This window comes from Lampris incognitus, chromosome 12 (genome assembly GCF_029633865.1).
Source record: "Lampris incognitus isolate fLamInc1 chromosome 12, fLamInc1.hap2, whole genome shotgun sequence".
NCBI lineage: Eukaryota > Metazoa > Chordata > Actinopteri > Lampriformes > Lampridae > Lampris > Lampris incognitus.
Window position 1 is genome coordinate 7654993 of NC_079222.1, and position 16696 is coordinate 7671688.

A 16696-nucleotide genomic window follows, 5' to 3' on the forward strand; every position below is an offset into this window, starting at 1 on the left:
CGGGGTGGCCCTTTGCTTTACATTGGGATTAAGGATTGTACCTTTAAGGAAAAGAGAATTACACATCAAACGTATAATTATTACTATCATTACGTAAAAAATAGAGGTATGTTATGCTTAAGACAGATTTTTAACAAGACAGAAATTGCTACTAGAACTGGAAACTGGGAGTTATGACTTCTTAAGATAACGTTCAACTGATTTAAAATGTGCACAACTCGAACTCAGCTTGTTTCTCTCGCTTTCTACCCGCCAGCTACTGGAAGACAAAGCAGCTGTCGCCAAAGCGGCTGAGCACAGGAATCCTGATGTACACACTGGCGTCGTCCATGTGTGACCAGATCCACCTGTACGGCTTCTGGCCCTTCGGCTGGGACCCCAACACGGGCAAGGAGCTGCCCTACCACTACTACGACAAGAAGGGCACCAAGTTCACCACCAAGTGGCAGGAGTCGCACCAGCTCCCCGCGGAGTTCAAACTCCTGTTTAAGATGCACATGGAGGGGCTTCTGAAGCTCACCCTCTCCCACTGCGCCTAGGGGCCCAGGGCACAGGAAGTACTTCTTCTCCTTCTTTTTCTTCTTCGACCTTTTGTTACGTTTGACTTTGCGCTCCCGGGCTCTGGTTTGAGAACCAATGCACAGAAGGAGGCGGAAAGGGGAGAATCGTTTCTGACTAGATTCGGACCGGTCCGCTGACATTGTCAGCGTGTGAATATTGAACTTTTCTCGTTTTTTTTTTCTTTTTGCTCAGGATATGTCCGAAAAAGGCCAACGTTCTTGTGGTAGGGCTACTATTTAAGACTACAAACGACTCTAGAAACAAGTCCTTTCTAAACATTCACTTCCACTTAGAGAGAAAAATCGACCTATGCTGATGATGGTCTCCTCAATCAAAGCTACTGTGTACTGCGTGTACACAGTACGCAGTAGTACTGGGTGATGGAAATGTGAAAAAAAAGAAAGAAAAAGAAACTGCAGACTTCCATTTGTCTTCTTTGAGCCATCATAAATCCTGACTGCAGACTACATTGAATGGAACTTGTTTGAACTGTATTGAACTGAACTGAAGCGAATTGGGAATGACTTGAATATGGGGGACGACGTCCTTTCAGCAGCCAGCCATAAGCCAGCAACACTCTATGACTAACCCGTTTCAGCAGTGTTACTAGTACCACATCTACTACCAGTGCCACAACTACGACAAGAACCAGTACCACAAATACCAGTCAGTCAATTGAAACCTGTTAAACCAGTGTTATTGGTAACAGTATGGGAGGTTGACAGTCATAACGCATCATGGTACGACTACAAACTTCAGCTCTTCTAAGGGTGTGTAATTTGGAGAACAATGAGCTTTGAACACAAAAAATTAATATATGGGTTACATTTCATCTGAAGATATACTTTAGCACTGACTGTGTCTTAGTGCAAAGTAGCTTATGCGACCCCAAAAAATAAATATTCAATAATAGTATAAAATATTAATGAACAAAAAAGCGTAAATGTGGCAATATGAATTGGGTCCCTACCCACAGTTTGACAAACACTACAAACAGTAATAAAAATATGGGGTTTTTTTTTTTAAATCTGTAGGAACATCCTCTATTAGCGAGATGCTAATCCCTCATCCACTTAAACTATGGTGTGGTTGGGCGGTAAAATGTGGTTGGGCGGTAAAACAGTGAGATATGTGGTGGTAAGCACTCATCATATATATACTTTTCTTGACACCTAGTTAACAGGTAAAAGAGTGAGCATGGCCCATAAGTTAGCCCAGAAACAAACCAGCAATCATCTTTTATAAACATGTTGTTGGCAGATAAAATAATAAACATGACTTGAGAAATCAGCCGGGGGGGGGGGGGTGTTAGATTATTACCTGCTACTTATACCAGTTAACCTCTCAGTCAAGACAGTTGAGCTCCTTCTAAGCCCAGGGCTCAAGATGCACTCAGCAGTAAATCAAAATCTCTGACGAGGGTAAGCTGAAGTCCAACACTGACACATTGTAAGACGGGTTAAACGTCACTTCAACTTAAAGGGAAACAGTCACATTTTTAAATTATATCTCTACAACACCCAATTAGCAGCCGTAATACTGGACGGTCTTCTGTTGGTCTCTGAATCACTGCTGAGATGGTGCAGAAAAGTGTCCGCCATTGACGTCACTGATGGACAATCTGTGAATGTGAAAGGCTGATGCTAGATCCCGCCAACAGTACAGGACAGAGCAGCGGTACCAGGGGCTAGATTAGATAGGGGTTAAGTTTTGGGTTAAGGTTGACCGTGTAATTTTGAACGCATTGCTGATTGGATGGCATGGAAACTGTCCCGCCCCTTTGTACCTTCACGACTGTGATTTAGCAACAACTAATATGAACGCTACACCTACTTCTTGGTTTGCAGCTACCTTGGGTTAGCCAAATCAAGATAGGCTACATGATATAAAAAAAAATACGAATAACAATGCTACGCACAGCAGCTGTAGTGAATGCCACACTGAAAACGGAAATTCAGGCATTTCACCGCACAATTTCTGTGGTGTTTCAGAGACACTCGGAAGACTGCTCAGTATTATGCCTACTAATGGATTGTTATTGTCCCTATACATAATGTTGAAAATTGTGATTTTTTTCCCCCTTTAGGTTTATCTAAATATATATATTGTAGCGAATTCAGGGGGTAGCTGGGAACCGCTGCAGCCGGGATGCGAACCCGGGTCAACCGCACCATGGTCAACTGCGCTAACCAGTCAACTAAAGGGTCCGACCTGTTAGCCAACCAGCTAGCGACTCTACTCATTCATCGTCGGGAGGTGCGTCCCCGTACTTCAGCATACCAGCTCCCTCACGCCTTTGGGCATATGCACTTCCGATGCCTCACGGTCTCACCATCCTACTTCTGACACCAATGTAGGGAATTCAGGGGGCAGCCGGGAATTCGCCGCAGACAGGACACGAACTCAGGTCTCCCGCACCACGGGGGACTGCGCTAACCAGTCGACTAAAGGGTCCGACCCGGGTTCGCGTCCTCGCTGTGGCGGCGGCGGTTCCTGGCCGCCCCCTGAATTCGCTACATTGGTATCAGAAGTGGGATGGTGAGAACATGAGGAAGTACATGTGCCCAGAGGCGCGAGGGAGCTGATATGCTGAAGCACGGGGATGTGCTTCCAGAAGGACGGGGGTAGTGTAACGACCACAGATGACTAGACTCACTAGCCCTTGGCTAACGGGTCGGACCCTTTAGTTGACTGGTTAGCGCAGTCGCGGGCGACCCGAGTTCGCTTCCCGGCTGCCCCCTGAATTCGCTACAATATCTATAGAAAGACAGAAATAGATAGACAGAATTTATATTCTTAAAAAGAGAGATAGAGAGACGATTTATATTTAGAGAGAGAGAGAGAGAGAGAGAGAGAGAGAGAGAGAGAGAGAGAGAGAGAGAGAGAGAGAGAGAGAGAGAGAGATGATTTTCAAAATCACAATTGTTTCCCTTTAAGTTTGAGTGAAGTTTAACCCACATTAAACTTTGTAATTGCTGTATGGAGTTTTAGCCCCGGGCTCAAGCGTTATTGTCTCTACAATACATATATAGAGTGATAACGGTGCACATTGTGATTGTTTCCCTTTAAGGACAGCTAGCAGGCTAAGCCCTTACACTGAGGGATTTATAAACAGTTTATTTTAACCTACCCCCAGGCTAGGGTAAGGTTTGATCCAAGGACAACCCCGGGCTAAAGTTTAACGTGTCCTGTTTAGCGTATTGCGCTGCAAAAACGACAGTGCTACTGCTTCGTATGCTTTACAGTAACCACGACAACAAGCCTAATGCACAACTGTATACTGCAAGGACCCATACTTGAATAGAGAAAACAAACTAGTATTTTACTCCAGGACCCTGGGCTGCACGTGTCAAGCTAAAATCATTATCCGAATGATTTTGGTGGATATTATGATTTGGGTCCTGACCTTTAGTTTAAGAATGTAGTACTATTGTGGTAACACTATACTGTAAAAACCTTACCATGGTTGGGGGCGTCCGGGTGGCATGGCGGTCTAGTCCATTGCCTGCCAACACGGGGATCGCCGGTTCGAATCCCCATGTTACTTCCGGCTTAGTCGGGCATCCCTACAGACACAATTGGCCGTGTTTGCGGGTGGGAAGCCGGATGTGGGTATGTGTCCTGGTCGCTGCACTAGTACCTCCTATGGTCGGTCGGTGCGCCTGTTCAGGTGGGAGGGGGAACTGGGGCGATCCTCCCACGCGCTATGTCCCCCCTGTCAAAACTCCTCACTGTCAGGTGAAAGATGCATTGCCAGCAGGGGGCGATGATTAACTCAATGCGAGCAACTCCCTACGGAGGAAAAGAAGCATACAGCATTTTCAAAAAACCCTCCCCTAACCCTAACCCTAACCCTTACCTGCGTTCACCTCTTAATCATCGCCCCCTGCTGGCACTGCACCTTCATACATGTGTGTACTTTGCACGCCCGAGCGAGGCAAACCGTGACAAAGCCACGTTGGACCGGCGGGTGTATTACACGCTTTGGCGTGAGACCGGGTTGTCCACATGTATCAAGAGGATGCATGTGGTAGTCTGCAGCCCTCCCCGGATGGACAGAGGGGGTGGAGCAGCGATCGCGACAGCTCGGAAGAGTGGGGTAATTGGCCAAGTACAATTGGGGAGAAAAATGGGGGGGGGGGGAACCTTACCATGGTAACGTAACGTCACATCAGACCAAGGTTCGTCTACGGACTCTCTCTTGTTTTTTCTGCTTGAGTTGGTTCGGTCTCAGAAGTCGGGAGCCTGCAACAGAATGTAAATCTAGTTCAGGACAACTGAATGGGAGTCTCTGGGACCGTGTTGGTGTTTCATTATTAACTGTTGACTAACTAACTAACTAAGGTAACCAGCTTAATTCAAAAAGCAGACACCATTAGGCGTTTACTTTCCGGAGTCTTGGAAAAAAAGGAAACAACGAGTAGGTTTCGGAACATTTGTGCGCTGGGTCCGATTCTGCACACGGCAGCTCCGCTTCTCAACACAACAAATGTTCAAACAAACCTTGCTCAAGGGTAAAAGTACAATATATAATTCAACAACACTCATTATATATCAGAGTAAAGGCAAGCCAGCAACGTCACATGTAGTAATAATAACCGTAATGACAGTAAAGAAAGCCTTATTTATACATCTGAAAAAGTTTTTATGACACACAATAAACGAAACGGACTGATGAAAGCAAGCAAGAGCAAATACTAAAAAGATAAATTACAATTAAGACGATAGGAGTTACAGGTGATAGCCAACCTCCCACGTGTGTTTAATTCATTCATTAACAAACGATGCGGCGGAAGTGAGAGCAGATGTTGGAGGGTCTGAACATGAGGACTCCTCTAAGGACTGATGCGGATAAAGGTTTTCCTGTTCTTGTGCACCAGCATCCCTATTGTCTAATTACTGAACACTTTGTAAAGAAACACTCCGGTATTTTTTTAACCTCGAGGCCTTTACACACCGGGGACGTGACGAATAAATGACACGAATATGCGAAAGACTCGCCTGAGAACGTTTCGCATCAAGGGGACTCAACCCGGCAGGTTCAGGTACGGCGGTGTGGTGCGTGGGGATCTCTTCCTCTTCCCTTCGGGGTCGCAGGGGGGGACAACCACCCCATTGCCGGTCCGGCCCCCGCTGGGCGCACTTCCTCCACTGTGGTGGGCCACGGCCAGCTCTGGGTAGACAAGGAAGGGCTGCCTTGCTCCCAGCTCTAAAGCAGACTACATCAGCTACTGGCTATCCTGATAGCCTAGCTGTTGGGCGATGCTCCTCCACACGTGTTCCTTGAGTTCATTGTCTTCATATTGAAGCGTTCGCCGCTATAAAGGACACACTTACAGAACTTACGACCAAATGGCGTCCTTATTCTTGGCTGTTGTTGGCCACAGCCACGCCACACAAACCGCCATTATCTCCACAACTCACAGGTCGTCACTCCCCCTAACCGATAAACAACGAAAACCAATAAGCAACCAGCAGGCCAGCCCCTCCCCCCTCTGCTCCACCAACCACAGGCTGACTGACCTAACATGCACCGTGACTGGCAGAGAGCAGGGGGGGGCAACAGACTGACTCCCACCAGTACAGGGTCACTAGAAAACACAACCAAACACATCCGCCATTGTCATTAAGAGTTGTGACACGTGATGCCTGTTCCGCGCAACGTGACTGGTTGATGCCCGAATTCGCTGCTCAGAAAAACAGACCTCGGCCCAAAAGCAAATTAAGTCACTTTTTTGACGCATCGTGTTCACGTTCTGTGTGAAAGTACTCGTGACAAAAACAATATTTCAAAAAAAATATACTGACGTGCGACTTAACTGCACAAAAAAGCCCCTGGTGTGTGAAGGCCTTCAGCCCAATTGTCACATTGTTGGAAGTCAAACCGAGCGATGAACAGTAGAAGCTTTCAAAATGAGCAAACATCGAGGAAACTGTCAGTTAACTGCAGCGCGCCAGGCTGCAACCCCTCGCCCATTAATGGCCACTAAAAGAGCTCAGTAACACTTTAAATGACAGGACATTCAAACACACAAATAACCAAGTAATGTACAAGTACAACATATGTAGCTGCACTACGATTAGCGGTGGTCACTGAGTAATATGCGTAAAATAGAGGCTTCTCTATATCGCTAGTTTGGTTCCTTGTCATCCTAATGTGCTGTTAAATATAATCCCATCAAACACTGTATGGGATAAATTCGCAAATCACACTGAACCAAACAAGTACTTTGGATCCTTTGTGTCATAAGGAAGTTATTTAAGTATTTAACTTGAATATAAGCTGAATACTGAACGTCCTGTTGAATAAAATAACCACAGTAAACATTCAGTATTCAACTTATAGTCAAGTTTTACAGCTACTATCTAGCCCTATGGTGCAAAGGATTCAAAACACTTGTTTGGTACAATGTGACATTATATTGATAAGGTAGCAAACTAGAGATATAGAAAAGCCCCTGTTTTACAAATATTTTACAGAGGAATTGCCAGTCATCGTACTACAATCATATCTATTTTACTCACTCAGTTATTTCCATTTAATGAATGATTTAAGGGGTTACCAGAGCTTTGTTGTTGTTTTTTTTGGCACTAACAGCCTCATGATAGTTTGACAAATGTCTGAAAACCTCCTTCCATTATGAAAACTTTATTATTATGAAAACTTTATTATGACTTTATTTTATTTCATTTTTTATTCTTATTTATTCATTATTTATCAATTATTTATTATTTATCTATATTGTTATTTTTTATTTATTGTTTATTTATTTGTATTTGAATGTATTTAAATTTTATTTTTTTATTTATTGATTTATGGCTTTATTAGTATTTATTATCAACATTATGAAAAACTAATACTGTTAGTTTCAAAAAAGCTCTTTTGGTGGTTTGATGTAGTTTAGTGCCATGTGATGGTGAAACAGGGCTTATGTTAAGAAATCCCGGGATACGTCTTTAAATCTGTACGTGTATGTATGTCCATGTATGTACATGTGTGTGTGTTATATTTTCATATCATTATTGATAATAATGTTCATATCAATGAGTAAGGTGTTACTCTGGATCAGGATCATTGTTTAGCCAGAAGGTGACAGCTGTAAGCAGCGCCGTTGGTGCAGGTGTCTTGCTCAAAGGCACCTTGACAGGAATGAACACAACGTGTTAAGAAAGTGACGTGTCGATTAAACCTGTGACTTTAAAGTCACAGGACAGTCTCATTTATATGCACAGTAATGTTGTTCCCTCATATTCATATCTACTGTGGCATATCCACTGGACAACACAACAAGTGAGAAATGAAAGGGTTTTGGACTGCCGTTTGTTGTGTTTGTTTCTAAGTGACAAGTGCGTTCGTTCATTTGTTGTTTGTTTGTTTGTTTTCAATGTAACAGCCTCTTAGATTTGTTTCTTACCTGGAGATTCACTCTAAAATGTGATCCTGTCTCTGTAAGACCACTGGACACATTTAATCTGGTTACACTACTGGCACAGAAGTCAAATTATCCGTACAGCAAAAATAATTTCTTCAGCAAGTTTGAGCACATTACTTAGGAAGTAAGCTATTAGAGAATCTTACCGTCCTTTGTTTTTTAGGTATCAATTTTTACCCCAAAACCAAATTTGTTGTATTTTGGAACGACGTTTTGCCATTTCTATCTGTTGATGAATCTCGCTCCATATCTGTGAGGCATATGGATCACCCTCAGATGGGTGATATACTAATATCTTATTTAGATATATTACAGAGTATAGCGTAGATAAATATGTTTTATTCATCCAGCACTTTAATATATATATATATATATATATATATATATATATATATATATATATATATAGCCATCCAGAGTCATTATAATGGATAGAAATGATCAAATTTGCCAAACAGATAATTTTGTGTTTGGAGTTGATATTAAAAGTTTGTGTCTGAAATTAAATTGTCATTGACTTGTGTGCTTTTTATTTTATTTCAATGGTATTTTTCATCAAACATGTACAATGTTAACCCTTATTTCTTGTTTTTCGTGTTGCAAGTACACACATCGGTAGCCAAAACGACGCTCGAACTCTTTCAATAAAATTCAAAACGTTCAGTTCACCAATGACACTTTCAGACGCCTATTAAAAAAGTGGTGGTTTATTTTCTAACCAAACTTTAAGGATAACTTGTAAGTGTAGAACCGTAATGGTCTGTTTAGAAAGGTGTGTCAAAGTTTAAATGAATCAACTTTTGCTAAATAAGAGAAAATTAAACAAACAATACAACAGATTAAAAGGCTTTGGAAATATTACAAAGAGCTCTACTCTACGATTTTACTTGTTTTGGATAAAGTTGATGGTGTTCACTGATTTTAACTTGAACCCTTTAGACAGTTCAGTACTTTTATATGAGGTTGATGTGATGGTGATTCTGGTGGGATGTTTTGTTTTTTTCTATCATTATCTTTCAAATTTCTCTCTCCATCTTTCTCCTTAAGACAAATGCACCCTGTATCATCTCTCTTTCTCCTTGTCTCTGCCTCTCCACATTTTCCTTTGACACCATCTTCTGTAGCTCTTTTTCTCTGCATAGTCCTTCCTCCTCATCTTTTTTCAGTCTATCACTTCCTGTTCCTGTCTGTCTCTCCTTCTGTTTCTTTCCTTTTCTGTCTTTGTTTGTATCTATTAACATAAATTAAATTAGATTAGATTATAAATAAAATGCAAGTCGATTGATTGATTGATTGGTTGATTGATTGATTAGATCAGATTAGATATAAAATGCAACTTGATTGATTGATTAGATTAGATTAGATTAGATTAGATTAGATTAGATTAGATTCAACTTTACTATCACTGTACAGAGTACAAGTACTGTTGCGCCTTTCTGATCAGGACGGATGAGGTGATACTCCAAGAGAGGTCTTCGGAGATGTGGATGCTCAGGATCTTGAAACCGGACACGTGCTCTACCTCAGTCCCACTGATGTAAATGGGGGTGTGGTCGCAGCCTTTAGCTCTCCTGTAGTCCACGATGAGCTCCTTGTTCTTCTCAGTATCGAGGGTCAGGTTGTAATTTGGCACAACACACAGCCAGGTGCTGGACCTCCCTGTAGGCCGATTCGTTGTTGTCACTGAGCAGGCCTACCACCAGTAACGTGCTGTGAAAGCTTTGCCTCGGTAGGCAGTGACCTATTAATGTGGCATATGTCTACATTCACTTAACACAGCAGCCCAAGCTCATATTTCGCATGGATAGATAAAATATATTCTACATTAGTTAGGCTATAAATAAACTAATATGCCTACTGCAGAGTCAAGTCAGCCAGATATGGAGCTAATGCACAATCAAATCAAATCAATGGACACATCTAGCTTACTGTGTTCACACACTGTATACTGACACAACACAGTGAATGCCTTTGTGTCAGAACACAGTGAGGGAGAGAGAGAGAGACAGACAGACAGACAGAGAGACAGACAGACAGAGAGACAGACAGACAGACAGAGATGTGTCAGAACACGGTGAGCGAGAGAGAGAGAGAGAGAGAGAGAGAGAGAGAGAGAGAGAGAGAGAGAGAGAGAGAGAGAAAGAGAGACAGACAGACAGAGAGACAGACAGACAGAGAGACAGACAGACAGACAGAGATGTGTCAGAACATGGTGAGCGAGAGAGAGAGAGAGAGAGAGAGAGAGAGAGAGAGAGAGAGAGAGAGAGAGAGAGAGAGAGAGAGAAAGCTTGGTGTCAGCGCACCGGTAAATTGAAAAAGCTAATTCACTCACATTAGTGACCACAGAGCTCTTTACTCATTAGACAATGTTGAAAATCTTTTTAAGTAAGAAATATCCATGCTGACTACTGCCATTAAGCTATCCACCCTAGGTGGTAGGGGAAGGGTGCGGAGCATGAAGGAGTGGATGTCACGTGACATGGAAAAGCTGAGGCACGGTCGGTCTTTGCCTCATTCAACACAGTGTGAGAACCAACCACACATGCGCAAATCTATGATAACATTGGCCTTTGTGCCAAACCTGAAGACTGAGGCACAGATAGACTCTGCCTCAGCCCATGGCCTTAAACTTCCTGCATTCAGGAATGGTAGTTTTTAGGAGCAACCTGTGGCAAAAAGGGCATACTATACTGTTAAAAACAAATATTCCGACTATGTCTGTGAATGTTCTCATTCATCCAGGTCATGGTTATCCAAAGGAGTTGAATCAAGTGCGACTGGACTTGGTATATATCCGTGAAAATATTCTGACTAGTTTTACTAGAATATGTGTAATCCTGAGACAGATTATGAATAATGAAAATTTAAGATAAAATAAATAAATTTCATAAATGTACTGTATTACTCATCATTACCCCTCACAGGTATGGGACCAGAGACAATTAATCGATGCCGACACATATTTCTGGCAAATTCAACCATCCAGACTAGGCTGGCTTTTGTGATCTCTGACTACTTCATCCTAGCAATATTGTCACTGACATGAAAAACAATGTTGCTGAAAGTAGTGGTGCTGTGTGCCTGGGTTCCCCGTTTCTTCCTCCATGATACAAGAGCAGGAGAGGCATGCTGGCCGGTAGGACTACCAACAGGGCTGGTGAGTGGCGAGAACTGGTTTGCAGTCAGGAGAGGTGACTGCAGACTAGACCACATGACCGGTGGCTTGCTCTTGCGAGCCTTACCACACCGATAAATTGAGATGAACTCTGCCACATCTGCCGACAAGGCTGAGCTAATGCTAATAGCAGGTCTGCTGTCAGGCCCGAGGCTAAGACTATCTGGAGTGCCCGTCACGTCAAGCGTAATCCTAGCCGAAAGAAACTGCTCTAACTCGCGCCTACGTCTCTCTAGTAGAGACAACCTATCTGCAGGCTAGTTTGACTGCAAACCAGTTCTACAAACAAGGCTGCTTTGACTGCAAATGCAATAGAGCTAACTGCTAAGCTAAGCAAAGCTTGAAGCTAGGAACAAACTAGGAACGAGAGGCTGTCTACTAAACACAAGAGTCATTTGAGAAAGAAAACTAGAGAATCTAGCGATAAGTGAACTAAGCACAGAAAATAGCTAAATCAGTAGAACAAATGAAGAGTTTAGGCCAAAATATAGAGAAGAAATAGTAAGAGAATAAACAGTACTTATCGATCTCATGAAGCCAACCCATGAAGGCAGAAGCCGGAAACAGCTGGCAGCGATGACAGTGACAGGGATTGGTTCCGCAGTTAGTTCAGGACGCCTTAGATACAAGTACATGCCAGTTTCCATCCTGCTGCACATGTGCAGCTTGAACACTTTTGGAAGCAAAGGCTTTCATGGACTGAACTGATTCATTATTATTTTACCATATTCGGTTATAGACGAAACACATTCATTTTTATGACGTTTGAGACTGAGATAATGTGATTATTTTAGGAGTGTGTAGGTTTTTATGCCTACATGTCCTGCCAAACACAAATCAAAGTGATTTCATGGGTTGTAGTACCGGTATGTAAGGTTGAGATCTCTCTGACAATCATTATTTTGCACAGTAAATGACCAATCATAACATCTGCCCTCCCCCAGTCATATAAAAGAAAACTATATATTTAAACTGGTTAGTACAGTTTCCTCAAAATATCAGCAGATATTGGATAAGTCAAAACATATCTCCAAGGTGGCCACTGTGAGGCTTGCCCCGGTTCGTACTCTGCTGCTGTGTCTTGCACTTTTGTCTGTGGTTTATGTCGGAAAAGCATCATGTCTAAAGAAATACAACCGTGAGAAGTTGCTGTACATCAGGGGGCGTACATTTGGCAATTCAGTACTATCTGCCAACATTTCTGCCAACATTCCAGAGGATATACTGGTTGTAAACAACACTGGATCGCCAGCCTAGGAACCCTTCTGTGTGTGGACAATGAGACATCTTAATGTATGCTGATGATACAGTTATTTTTACTCATGGTAAAACTACAGAAGAGGTTACAATCAAGTTAAAAGATGTTATGCTGAAGGTCATATCCTAGCTTAACCAATGCTATCTGCAAATGAATGTGTCAAAAACATTTTGTATGTTTTTCTCAAAAGGCAACAGCATAAATGTAGAGCAAGATATTCTCATCCAGGGAGAGAGACTACAAGTTGTCTCAGAATACATAGACTTAGGAGTACACACGTATTCAAACCTCGGCTTCAAAACCTAAATAAAAAGGGTCTGCAATAAAGTTTGGTTTGGCAAATTTCAGGTTTACCATAGACTTCCTATCAACTGAGGCAGCAAAGATATATTTCCACTCAATGGCTGTTTCCCACATCGCCTCTTGTCTGTTAAGCTGGTCTAACACACACTCTACAGCATAAAAAAAACACAAAAAAACCCCACTGGAATCACGACAAAAGCCAGCACCCAAAACCTTCGACAGGAAGCCATTCACTTTTCATCATTGCCATATTCTAAAAAAGTATAATCCACTTAGCTGGGAAAACCTCATCAAAAATAAAAATGTCTGCCTAGTTTATAAGATCATGCATGGTTTAGCTCCTCCTCCTCTGTCCAGCTTCATCAACTTCAAATCTACCACAAACAGAGTTACTAGAGGTGCAGCTAGAGGGGACTGCACAATGTCACTCAGGAAAACTGCATTTAGTCAGGCCATCTTCTCCTTTACGGCATCACATCAATGGAACTCAGTACCACAATCAATTAGAGTCCCCACCCTATTATTCATTTAAGTGTAATGCCAAGAAATTGCTTATTAGGAACCAACAATGCCAACATTGATGCTATTTGTACACACCTTTAACATATTGTTTAACTATATACTCTGTGCATTAGCTGTGTTGTATGTCTGTTTTATATATATATACATTATTTTCTATAGTCTTTATTATCCTTTTCTACATTATCTATATATTCCGTATACATTTTCTTGTTTGTTTACTCTTGTTTTTCTTGTATATCAACTATGTAGTATATTTAATATATATATATATATATATCACACTGTCGTATGTTGTCTACTTACTGCACGTTGTATTATTTGTACTATTTTACTATCCTAGGATGCCTAACAACATCAGGCAAAGGGACTGCCGACGGAAACTAGCTTCTTAGCTAACTCGGATACATTTACATTTGTTTGAATGTTGATTAATGTACATTGCCCCTTCCCAAATCTATTACTACTTTCTCTATTACAACAGCAGATCATCTGTTTCCATCTCTTCCTGTCCTCTGCATCTTCCTCTGTCACACCAGCCACCTGCATGTCCTCCCTCACCACATCCATAAACCTCCTCTTTGGCCTTCCTCTTCTCCTCTTCCCTGGCAGCTCCATATTCAGCACCCTTCTCCCAGTATACCCAGCATCTCTCCTCCACACATGTCCAAACCATCTCAATCTTGTCTCTCTTCCTTTGTCTCCAAACCGTCCAACCTGAGCTGTCCCTCTAATATACTCGTTCCTAATCCTGTCCTTCTTCATCACTCCCAATGAAAATCTTATCATCTTCAACTCTGCCACCTCCAGCCCCTCCTCCTGTCTTTTCATCAATGCCATCGCCTCCAAACCATATAACTATATGTTCTAAGCCTTCCCCTTTAACTCTTGCTGGTACCCTTCTGTCACAAATCACTCCTGACACTTTCTCCACCCACTCCACCCTGCCTTCACCCTCTTCTTCACCTCTCCTCTGCACTCCCTGTTACTTTGGACAGTCGACCCCAAACAAACCTTAAAAAAAAAAACAGCACAGCGAGACGGAGAACAGGAGTGCTCTCCGGGTTCAGGAGACGACGCTATCGGCCCCCACTACCAGCACAGATCTGGTCCAACGTGTGATCCCTCAAAATTAAAATGGAGGAATTTTTGTCTTTAACACAAACTGACAGACTCCAGAGGCTGCCCCACCTTCTGCTTTACCGAGACGTGGCTGGATTAATCGGTCCCTGATCAAGTGGTACCCCCCCCCCCACCGGCTTCACTATCTTCAGAGCTGACAGGTCAGTCAGACCACCTCACAAGTCAACAGGTGGGGGCATTTGTCTCATGGTCAATCAGCTCGACAATCCGTCATCGCTGCTGCTGTCTGAGATGCAGATCATAATGTGATGTGGTTAAATAATGGACCTCTTAGACACCCTTTCAGAGTGAACAAGTAAGCTTTTAATGACCGCAAGTCAAGCGAGTCAGAACAGACACAAGTCTGCATGGGTCTTAGCTCCGCCCCTTTTCTTGGCCACCATCTGTTTGCCTACTCTTTACCCTCATGGTGGGAAGTAGCATGTTGTCTAATACAACTTCTCTCATAACGTCCCCATCACCTTCCACCACATCCCCGCTATCCGTAACAGATATGCCCGTTTTTAACATGTTCCATATCCCACAACATAACCAAAACATTGACAAGCTCAGTTGCATTGTGGGTAATATGTGAATGAACCTCGGAGCAGAAACACCAGTACAGTGTTTCCCAACCCAGTCCTCAAGGGCCCCCCATCCTGCAGATTTGCATTGTAACCCTGCATAGGTAGCCCTGCTTGCACTTACTCAACCAGTCATCTCATAGCACTTAATTATGCAAGGTGTGCAAACTCAGACATTCATTGCTGATTGGTTGAATAACTACAAACAGGTACCTATTCCGGATTGCAAAGAAAACCTGCAGGATGGGGGGGTCCTTGAGGACTGGGTCGGGAAACACTGCACTAGTAGAAGTCGCTTCAGCTGCGTTAGCTGGTGTTGCTATTCCACCACAAGCCGAACTATAAGCAACAAGTCACTTGCCACAGCGGGGGGGGGGGGGGGGCAAGACACTGGACCGCTGCTACGCCTCAGTTTCAGACACTTACCGTGCGTTCCCGAGGGCTCCGCTGGGGAAGGCCGACCTCGCGGTGTTACCCCTAGTCCCATAATACACCCAAACGCTTAAATCCACCGAGAGAACGTCCAACTCTGTCAGGTCCTGGTTCTGGTCCTGGTCCAGGCATGCCACGGAAACGCTTCGAGGGTGCTTCGAATGCGCTAATTGGAACATATTGTAGCGAATTCGGGTGGGGGGGCAACGCAACCACAGGAACTGCCGCGGCCGGGACGCGAACCCGTATCGCCCGCACCGCAGGAGGCATCGCTAACCGCTCGACTAAAGGGTCAGATCCGCCAGCCAGCGGCCAGCGTGTCTTCTTATCCATGCACGTTACAGTATTAAGTGCGGCTTCCGACTCCCTCGATGAACTGACACAGCACTCACCCCGTTCACACTCGGGTTTAACACGCGTTCTGGGCGACCGGGTCACGACTGGACACCGACCGGGTCACGAGTGGACACATCGCCGTTTACACCTGCGTCTACCACGCGTCTCCAGACGCGTCCCGCTGACCACGTGTGATCAGATTTCGTTACGCCGAAAAGGAAGAAGTTTCGTTGCTGTTACGTCACTTCCGCTACAAGGTCAAAGGGCGTCAGTCAAGCGCCAGATTTGCCGACTAGCTGTGAAAACAACAGCTAATGTTTGAAGACGTTTTCAAGCGCTAACACACGTGTGCGGGCTGTTGAGAGTGACAGGACTGATTCTTCCGCCCAAATGGAGGTCAGGCATCTCGTTTCACTGGTACTCCAACCACGTGCATTCGCCTCTCTCCATTGTTTGGAAACTTGCCACGCTGTTACCAAAACAACCGCCACATCCTGCAGCGATGACGTATTTCCCTGTCACGTCCTTGTCGGGGACGCATCAGGACGCATTAGCGCTACAACAGATGTGTGGTCCGCTAGCCATGCTGCATGATGCACACCCAGGCATAAGTCCTGTAACGAATTCGGGGGGACAACGCAACCACAGGAACTGCCGCGGCCGGGACGCGAACCCGTATCGCCCGCACCGCAGGAGACATCGCTAACCGCTCGACTAAAGGGTCAGACCCGCCGGCCAGCGGCCAGCGTGTCTTCTTATCCACGCACGTTACAGTCCCAACACATTACATGGTCAAATGCGTCCCAAGAGGTTTGAGTAACCGGTTCACAAAACGTTTTGGTGGTCGTTTACGCTTGTATTTAGCTCCGCCCACTTGTGATCCGATCGCAAGAAAACGCCTTTTAAAACCAAGCGTAAACAGCGGGAGTGACGTCACGCACCAAGTTCTGCGAGGAAATGTGCATCCCTACCA

General features: G+C 43.9%; 1 protein-coding gene across 1 annotated transcript in view; it reads left to right on the plus strand.

Moving 5' to 3' along the window:
* st8sia3 (ST8 alpha-N-acetyl-neuraminide alpha-2,8-sialyltransferase 3) overlaps positions 1-539 on the plus strand; it is a 26626-nt gene extending 26087 nt beyond the window's left edge. Inside the window, exon 4 of the mRNA XM_056291079.1 lies at positions 257-539. Coding sequence (XP_056147054.1) covers positions 257-539 — 283 coding nt within the window. The remainder of the gene's footprint in view (positions 1-256) is intronic.
* Positions 540-16696: the final 16157 nt, after the last annotated feature.